The following is a 10,179-nucleotide window of genomic DNA, read 5'->3' as shown; positions in this document are numbered from 1 at the left end:
AAAATAGATGACAAAAAAAAAGATACATAACAGAAATTACATATTTTAAAGTGTCTTATATTCCATTTTTCACTATTCCTAACTAAATTAGTTATCTTTACCATTATAATTCAACATCATTTTATTTATATATTAACCACAATAATTCGACAGGTTCAAATAAATTTACTCATGACAAAAATTCAAAAAATTAATAAAATAATATTTTATTTACTTACATAATCAGTTATGCATGAACATCCGGATACTTATTTATGTACAAATCGTTTCTTTTCTTACAAAAGTACAAAAAATAAATACATATTTTTGAAGTGTTTTATTATTTATTTTTTTACCTTTTTTTACTTTTTAACTCTTATTATACATGTTACCAATAATAATTCGTATCTGATTAGCTAGTTGATGAGGCAATAGCTTATCAAGCGGGAATAAAACTAAATAAAATTATTCCATTCATAACAAAAATTCAAAACGGTTAACAAATAATTTTTATTTGTTTACGTAATCAGTTAGATATAAATATTCGGGTACATAATTTCTTTTGGTATCATTTTTGTTTTGTTTTGAAATTAGGCTCCATTTATATATTATAAAATTTTGGATGAATTTCAAATTAGATATTTCGGTATTTGGATGAATTCAGTTATGATGTATTAGAATTTATAAATATCCAAATAAACAATTTATTTAAAAGAAGTTTTAATATTTATACCAAAATAATCATATTATCTGATTCGGTCACAATCTTTTGGATACAAATAATTATAGGATGACATATTTAAAATGTATAAAATTATGAAAACAAATGTTAATGTATAAAAATATAACAACTAATATCCACGCGGACCAAGCTCTATTATAACTTTATGACTCGTGCTGTTGTTTGATTGAATGTTTATTTGGTTTCTTATATAACTAGTTTCATAGCCCCCGCGCAGGCGCGGGGCCGGAGACATTGTCGACACATTAGATAATTTTGTGTACCTGATTTTGTTATTTGATTAGGTTATTGAATATTTATGGGATTTTGTATGATTGTTATTTCTGGAATTGTAAGCAATGAGAAAATGAATTCCGAATTTGAAATTTGAAAGTGTTTTCTTTTTATTATTTTGTCTTGACCCATAAATTACTTTCCCGACACACTGGACAACTTATATTTGTACGAAGCCAATGATCAATGCAAAGAAAATGAAATTTATGACCGCAGGTGAGGGTCGAAATATTGGTTACATTGGTATAGTTCTCAAAGCATATCCGCTAGGGATTATTGACCTTTTTTCTTTATCGTAAGTTGTCTATGAGTTGATGTAGTTTGTGTAGTCGCTATTAAAACTGTGCTAGTAGGTGTGGATAGAATTGTATATTATGTGTTCCGTGGGTTTTTTCTTTGTAAACAGTTAGTCGTTTTGTTTGGTTAGAACTGATTAGTAACGTTGGAGTAAGTTTATGAATTGTTATTTTTAGGGATAATTCTCCTAAATAATTTTTTCAAAATTTTGTCACAAAAAGAGTTCATTAGGAAGAAAATGACTAAAATATTACATTTAATAGCTAAAAGATTTGTATTCCTAAGATATATAAATATAAATAAAAACTAAAACAAAATAGATTTTTTTTATAGTTTAGAGTTATATGTTTTCAAATTCGAATTTGTTATGAAATTTTATTTTTCTGATTTTTTCAGCTTTTTCAAATTCAAAAATGTTATTTGAAACTATTAAAAAAATATTTTTCATTTTTAAATTTTATTTTTATTTTATAAAATTTTAAATCGTAATCCCAAAATTCCACCTTAACCCTAAACTCTAATGTTTAGCCTTTTAGATTAGTTAACTCTAAACTATAAATGTATATTTATCTTTTTAATAAACTATAAATGTATATTTATCTTTTTAATAAAATATTTTTTTTCATTTTGATTCATAAAGACTCAAAATAATATTTTTAGGGTTATCCTGTAATATTTTTCATTTTTTATATGTTTGTTGTGTCTCTGAATTTGTTTAATTTTTTGTTAGTGATTTTAAATGTGTTACAGTTGATTTATTGTTTTGGTATTCTTTTCGGTGTCCAGAAAGTTATTTTAAAGTTCATTGCAGAATTATTAATTGAAATTGCATCTGTTATAAATTTTAAAATAGAAAAACGTTTAAATGTCTTTATTTTACATGTGTTTTTAATTTAAGCTGTAAGCTTCATTTTTAACTCAGAAAGTATTAAAAAATTATATGACTGACATTTATGTATTGTTGACGTTAAACTTTACTGATATATAAAGTTGGGGATACCAGTAATTAAGCGAAGACGTGTGAATACTATCTTTATTAACTCTTACACCAGTAAGAAACCATTTACAGCAAATCAAAGAGATAACCAAAGTTCAAAGTAGAGAAAACATGTGGAAATGGACAATTGGAATGAAACGAAAGCTAAGCGGGGTTGACGGTTAGATGGCCTTAGGAGAATCACTCAACGGGCATTTGCGTTTGTTCTCGTCCGCTGCAGAACCTGGCAGACTTGCTTCAGCAACTCCCAATGAAATCTTTGGTGCACACCCTTGTTGCTGGCAGGTTCTGTTGCTTGTCCAGATTCAATGTGCACGACTGGAGGTGGGTTGCTGCTGCTACTCTAAGATACAGTAGGACATGTGTTTTAATATATATCAGCAATATAAAAAAACTGTGAATACATAGGTTATCTCTGAATGAGTGCCAAATAAGAGGTTATCCTATCATATATATCAGAAATTTTGTAGGGAGTCACACGCTACTCATCTGAATTAGGCTGGGGTTTGTGGGGCTTTAGAGTAAGAGGAAAAAATTACATACAAAATTTAAGTGGAATTGTGAAAGGAAAACGTACCTACTCAAGAGCTAGACTTGATGTATCTGTCTTGATGAGTTTTGCCATATCTCTGTGGAAGACCACAAAAGTGGCACTGTCCTTTCCGTGTCACCTGGATCAGAAGGACATGAATTATTAGCAGGTATTTATATTATCTTGTCACTTTGAAAATGGATTTGGGAATAACAGTTTAGACCTGATGACTCTTGTCACTTTGGAAGAAACACATTGGTTCAACAGAAGTGCCGGACTTGGTAAGCTTCCTCCTGCAAATGGTGCAAGAAACAAAAGACCATCCATTACCATTAGGAATGATTTAATTAGGAGATATGGATCTCAAGGTTTGTTGAGGAACTATATATATATTGAGGCATGGATCTGTGATGATTAAAAAAGAACAGATTTTGCATACCAGGAAAGGCATCAGTTGTATTCACAACTCACAAGAGAACCTACAATTGTCACAGAAGCTTTGGAAACAGCATTTGCTTGTTGGAAACAGCATTTGCTTGTCAAAGCAGCATCTCTCATATTTTCTTTGCATAAGGGGAATTTTAGTTCAGGAGGAAGTTCCCAAAAATAATGTGTTGCTGATGGTAGTCTTTCCATTTGCTCCTCAAACGCATCCCTGAATTTTGTTAAATTGATACAAAACATTCAGACTGATAGTATGCAAAATAAAGTAGCATATAACAAAATTGAAAATGTTTATTTAGCTCAAACTTACTCATTTGCTTTCAAAACTGCAACTGCACCACTTGCACCAGCATAGACTTGGGGATAAAGATGGTGTAGGGAACGGTGGCGGCGACGGAGACGTTGGCGGTGACGGAGATGGCGGCATCTGCAGAGGCGGCGGTGACGGCGGAGACAGGGGCGACGGTAGTGACGGCGGCTAAGGCAGCTGGTGAAGTCATTTTTGCAAGAGTTTAAAAATGATGTAAGCGATGTTTCAAGGAATGTAGAGAGAAAGGGTTGATAGCTCACCTCGAGTGCTCTTTATAAAGGAGGATTCAAGAATCGTTACGGAAGGCCGAATCGTTTCGGTGATAGAAGAAATGCCCAATCGTGCGTTAACGCCCACCATAAATGCAGAAGAACGGAAGAGAAAGAGGAAGAGCAAGATGAATAGGGATCGCGTGTGATCTGAAAAAAAATATCGAGAACCTCTAATCTATAGGCCAAATCAACACAAACCAACACAAATCAAAACACATGATTAAGCCCATACAAACACAAAGCCCATTTTAAAAAAGGACATGTGTCACATAAAGAGAAGTGATACTCCCTCATTATATTATAGATTGGCCTCGATCACAAACTTTTTTGAAAAATTATCTGATTTACGCGACATTTGTTATAGCTTTACCGATTTAAGAATAAAATCATACTAGCTTTATATACCCATGTGTCATGTGTGTGTGGTGTCATTTATGATAGTCCTTTTACGAAAAGCAGATCGCAAAATAAAGGCTGAAATTTTGTTGTCCCCTTTCTCCGTCGAAATAACACAACAATAAAATAAAATAAAGTATTTCTACATCCAAAGAACCATTCATATTCCCTAAATTCAGTCAACATTTACACGTATATACTAGTAACTTTACATAATTTAAAGCATTACTACATCCAAAGAACAATTCGTATGACCGAAAAATTAATTAGAATTTCAAGTTCGCCACCGAACTTCGTAGTTTGATAGCATAAAAAAATTCTTTATTTTAGAATTTGCAGAACTCTAAATTTAAAAACTCAATATTTTTTATTCTAAAATAAAAACTTCAAATCTAACTTTAAAATTATTTATATTTTATACTATGGTTCCTATATTTATTATAATTAATATAAATCCATAAAACTTATAAATAACTAGTACATATAAAAATATCACATTAATATTAATTAATAAAATCTTACAGTAAATATATAAATTATAAATATAAATACATAACTAAATATTAAACTACAAGAAAATACTATATTTTAAAATTGCAAAATTTCATATTTGAAATTTAAAGATGTTTTTAAATTTCATATTTGAAGTCTAAAGATGTTTTTAAACTTTAAAACTTCTTATTTTAAAGTTTATATTTAGTTTTATGTGTAAAACTAAAATTCATAAAAACAAATATGAAATATTATAAGATATGATTTTTTAAAAGATTAAAATGATAAAACAACAAAATATCCAAAAATCATAAAATGTAATACATAATTGTAAGGACCAAAATGCAAATAATAATGTGAAATTTCAAATCTGAAGTTTTGAGTACTGACACTCTATACTTGAAGTTTTACTAATAAAAACTTTAAATTTGAAGTTTTGAAGTTTCTTTTTGGAAAAAAAAAAACTTCATCAGAGATGATCTTAAACTACACATAATGAATTAATAAAATATATGTAATGCTATAAGGATATTTAAAATTGACAAGGTAATTGACAAAATGGGCGGGCGGGAATAGCATACAACTCATAATCCCACTCAAGCTTCGTATTTTTATTTTAATGTGATACATTAAGTGTTCATTCTTTGGAAATTTTACAAAAGATATTTTAGAGACATATACGTTGCAATTTATGTTAAGTGCAAGCTGCAAACTAAGTGATTAACCATCTTCGTAGTGAGCGTCCTCAGATTGTATAAACTTGTACACTTAGGTGATGAAGTTTTTTTTTTTTTGCTAAAACACTTTGGTGATGAAGTTAATTTTATATTTTTCATAGACAATGCAATCGGAATACATGCAATTATATATGACACAAGTGATTCAATTAGAATTTGCCGAACAAATAATTTAACATATGTAGAGTATGTATATACTTGAATTTACAAGCTAAATATATAATAACTAATAATGTTATTGAACTTACCAAGTAAATACTCCCTCCGTTCCTAAAAATATGATTTTTTAGATTTTATTTTTGTTCCACAAAGAAATATTTTCTATATTTTTAAGGTACTTTTGTATACTTTTGAGGTACTTTTGTATACTTTTGAGGATCATTAATTATGAATATTTGAATTGATTAAATTTTATTGGTTGATAATTATTGGAAATTGTATAAAACATAAATAGTAAACTAAAGTTGGCAAATATTTATTGTAGTCTTAATAAACGTGAAAACTCTAGAAAATCTTATTTTTAGGAACGGAGGGAGTATATATTAAGAGCCGGTTAACTAAGATTCATCTTGGTCAAACCCGATTATTGTTTTTATCTTATCTTTTTACTAAAATCACGTATCTTTCTCATGTTAAGTTTACTAAAGAGATGAGTCCAGGATCGATTTTATCAAAAGTTAACCAATATTTAATAAAAAATGGGACGACTTTTTAGCCATAAACTGTTTTCTTCAAAAATATAATAAAAGAAGGACCAGAAAAGAACTAGAGAGGGAGGCCAGGAGACATTATTATCGCTAGTTCAAAACAGCAAACCCTACTTTTGCTTTTTGATATAAAATCTATCTTATTAAAGTATAAGTACTTTAAGCTTTTGTTTGGTAATAGGGATAACAGTAAAGATAGTAGAGAATTTTGTCTTTTTTTTTAAATGATAGATTTAAATATTTAATATCTTTTTTCTAATTTAAATAATAGATTTCTTTAATAGAATGAATCTTAACCAAAATAAATTTCTTTATAAATTTTTTGTTAACATTAAATATTTTTCAATATTTATTAACAAAAATAATAGAAAAAAATTACACATCAAAATCAATTTATATATCATATAAATAAAATATAAAATATTTTATTTATAAATTGTTAGTATAACACTTTTATAATATAAGTCCAATTAGTTATAAATATTATATTTTTATATGATACACTGTGATATAATAGACGATTAAAATCACATAATATAATTATTTAAAGTAATAAATAATTTTTTTGTTTTAAAATTTTATACTAACAATTATGTAATACATATTAATTTACACACACACACATATATATATATATATTATCATTAGAACAAAGAAAAAAAATTGAAGTGAAAGCAAATATTTATACGGCCACGGGTCAAACTATAGAAATAAACAACAATGGCGTAAGATTTTTTTTAACAAGTTTATTTTAATTTCAAATATGTTTATATATTTTATTTATTTATAAATTATTTTATTTTTTATTAATAGTGCTAAGATTTTAGAATTGAAAAAAATTATGACTCATCTCTATATTATTTTAATTAGGAATTTAAAATTTATATCAAAATATTTTTTAAACTTTTAATTTTTATTATAACTAAAAATGTTAATTTTCAATCTAAATTTATGTTTAATATTACAAATATATCATTTATAAATAAAAAACTAAAAACATAAAATAAATACCCGCCGGTTGGGCGGGTTAAGATCTAGTTTCTATTTTATTTTTGCAGGTTTCTTCTATTCTTCTTCTCCTCTTGCTTCCTTTCTTTCATCATCCATAAAGTGAAAGCTAACGCATAGAGCCATATCGTCATAAAAGAAAAAAATTATCTCCAAAACATTCTTTCTTTGCTCTTTACTCTCTCTCTCTCTGCCTTTCTCTTTGTCAAAGTTCATGGATGCTACGAAGTGGACGCAGGTACGTCAAAAAGATGTCTCTCTGCTATATTTGTTTGTTTCTTATCTTCTAACTCCAACTACTCCCCTCTCTCTATACTGACATGGATACTTACATGTATGTATGGAACAGTTTTATTTTCATGCTTCTTGTGATTTTATGCATAGTCTTGTAGATATATGCCTACATATATGGTTTTTAGTTGGATATGTTTTTAATATATGAATATTTGCATGATAAATGATCCTTTCGAAACTTTCTACGTCTCGAATGGAGTAAAGGAAACATTATTATCCACAAGTTCACTTTTTTATGTGATGAATTATAGATTTTGATAACTAATGGATAAAAAGGTTTGATTTGTTATTTACCTTTTGTTCTTGGTGCTTAGGTCTTACCAAATTCTTTTTCTTTCTAAATTGTGGTTTAATTAGCCTCCTTTAACTTCTCAAAAAAAATTTCTTCAAAAGCACCGACGATTTTATTAACCACAAAATTGATTTTATTTTCTTCTTTCAGTTGCGCTTAATTATTACTTCAATTTCAATCATCTCACCAAGCCCTAATCTTAACGTGATTCAAGACTCGTTCTTTCACTCGTTATTGTTCTCTTTAACAAGGTTAGAGACTAACTAAACATTATCTTAATTCTTGTAGGATTTTCAAGAAATGATAAATGTAAAACCAATAGAGCAGATAATTTCAAACAACACTTCGCAACAACAACTACAAACATTCATCGCCACCACAGAGAGACCAAACCACACCGCATCCAAAAGCGGATCCGGCGCCGGAAATGACAACAACACTGCTACTACGATGGAAAGTAGAAAAGCGAGGCCCCTAGAGAAAGTGAATTGTCCAAGATGTAACTCAACCAACACAAAGTTTTGTTATTACAACAACTATAGTCTCACGCAACCAAGATACTTCTGCAAAGGTTGTCGAAGGTATTGGACCGAAGGTGGCTCTCTTCGTAACGTTCCTGTGGGAGGAAGCTCAAGAAAGAACAAGAGATCCTCAACACCTTTAGCTTCGCGGTCCAATCCCAAGCTTCCAGATCTAAACCCACCGTTTCTTTTCGCAAGCCAAATCCCTAATAAGTCGTCAAAAGATCTCAACTTGTTGTCTTTCCCAGTCATGCAAGATCATCATCATGGTATGTCTCAGTTACTTCATATGCCCAAGATCGAGAACAACAATACTTCATCTTCAATATATGCTTCATCATCTCCTGGAGCCTCTTCAAGAGGCATGAACATGTTCTTGCCTGGTCAAATGATGGATTCAAACTCAGTCCTTTACTCATCTTTAGGGCTCCCAACATTAATGGCTGATTACAAACTGAGTAACAATAATCTTTCGTTCTCCACTGATCATCATCAAGGGATTGGACATAACACCATCAACAATAACCAAAGAGCTGAAGATAACAATCATGCTGGTGATATGAATGGAGCGAGTAGGGTGTTGTTCCCTTTTTCAGACACGAAAGAGCTTTCAAGCACAAACCAAGAGAAGAGCCATAATACATATTGGAGTGGGATGTTCAGTAATACAGGAGGATCTTCGTGGTGAAGAAGGTATCATGAACTTCATAGCTTTTCTTCTCTTTTTCACTTTATTACCTCCTTATTCTATCATATTTTTACTTTGATGATCTTTTGTTTTTCTCACATGGGGTACTTTAGTTAAAGTTGTCAGAACTTAGTTTAGAGATTGTCTTTTTATTTTATCTTCTCTGTTTTTTTTTTAATATATACTATTTCATAATGGGGTTTGATGGTATTTTTTTAGTATCAAAAGGGTCTTTGTATCATAGGGGAATGGTGAGGGATATGAGGATAGAAGAATAAGTGAATGCGAGGACTGTGTGTGTATTCATCATTTCTTCCATCTGTCGAAGTATTTGTGCAATCTATTCTTCTTTTTTTTCCGACAAGTCAAAAACTTTATTAATGATGTAATCTATTAATAATGATGTAAACTTTATTTTTTGTGTAATCTATTCATGTTTTTCTTTCGTTATGCAAAAATATATATTCATGTTCTCTATAAATCATAAACCAATTTATAATTTATATTGTGTGAACCTAAAGATGTGTTACAAACAAAAAAAAAAGAACCTAAAGATTGATACAACTTTGATTTTTATTGTATATTTTCAGCTTTGGTTTATTTTGTGTAACACATTTTCAGCTTTGGTTAATAAGTTCTTCCTCCGTTTCAATCAATATAGATGATGTTTTAGAAAAATTATTTTGTTTCAATTTACACGAAACTTTAAAATTTTAAGGTTGCTTTAATTTTATTGAAAACAGAAATAAACAAAAAATATGTTGGGGATCATTATCCACAAAGAGTCATGATTATCAAATCCCATAGCTTCGCATTTTGGGGACATTAATATATACTCGTAGAGGTCTTCAGCTTTTTGGCTTCTGTGCCCGTGCGTGAACTTCGCAATCCTTTATCCTTTTCAACGTAAATTTTAGGTGTTTTTATGTTAAAGTAAATTTTTAACAGAAATAAAGTAAACTAGAACTTGACCCGCCCGATCGGGCGGATATTTATTTTATGTTTTTACTTTTTTATTTATGTCAGATTATGTATTTGTAATATTTAAATACAAATTTAAATTGATAATTAATCTTTTACATTTATAATAAAAACTAAAATTATAAGTTTAATAAAATATTGATATAAAATTTTAAGTTTCCAAACAAAAATAATATATGAGTGGGTCATTTTTTTTCCAATTCCAAAATCTTAGCAT

The 10,179-nt window shown here is 29.1% G+C and overlaps 1 protein-coding gene and 1 long non-coding RNA gene across 5 annotated transcripts; one reads left to right on the top strand and one right to left on the bottom strand.

Annotated features, from left to right (window-relative positions):
- Positions 1-2,306: 2,306 nt before the first annotated feature.
- On the bottom strand, positions 2,307-4,020 carry LOC108840007 (uncharacterized). The gene is made up of 6 exons (XR_001947816.2): positions 3,835-4,020; positions 3,575-3,751; positions 3,260-3,475; positions 3,044-3,113; positions 2,866-2,959; positions 2,307-2,631 (listed from the first exon to the last, which is right to left on the bottom strand). It is a non-coding gene; the product is annotated as an uncharacterized LOC108840007 (long non-coding RNA).
- A 3,206-nt stretch (positions 4,021-7,226) lies between these two features.
- On the top strand, positions 7,227-9,424 carry LOC130494552 (dof zinc finger protein DOF3.7-like). Of its 4 annotated transcripts, none has more exons than XM_057009477.1 (3): positions 7,227-7,424; positions 8,061-8,986; positions 9,226-9,424. In XM_057009477.1, exons 1-2 carry the CDS (start codon positions 7,401-7,403, stop codon positions 8,979-8,981), a joined length of 945 nt encoding a protein of 314 aa, XP_056865457.1. In that variant the 5' UTR covers positions 7,227-7,400; the 3' UTR covers positions 8,982-8,986; positions 9,226-9,424. The 4 variants fall into 4 exon arrangements, with proteins under 4 accessions (XP_056865457.1, XP_056865456.1, XP_056865455.1 ...); XM_057009476.1 differs by having other exon boundaries at positions 9,201-9,424; XM_057009475.1 differs by having other exon boundaries at positions 8,061-9,424.
- The last annotated feature ends 755 nt before the right edge of the window (positions 9,425-10,179 follow it).

Source organism: Raphanus sativus, chromosome 4, assembly GCF_000801105.2.
Source record: "Raphanus sativus cultivar WK10039 chromosome 4, ASM80110v3, whole genome shotgun sequence".
NCBI classification, from domain to species: domain Eukaryota; kingdom Viridiplantae; phylum Streptophyta; class Magnoliopsida; order Brassicales; family Brassicaceae; genus Raphanus; species Raphanus sativus.
Note: the sequence above shows the minus strand (reverse complement) of the source record. Positions and strands in the feature narration are given on the sequence as shown.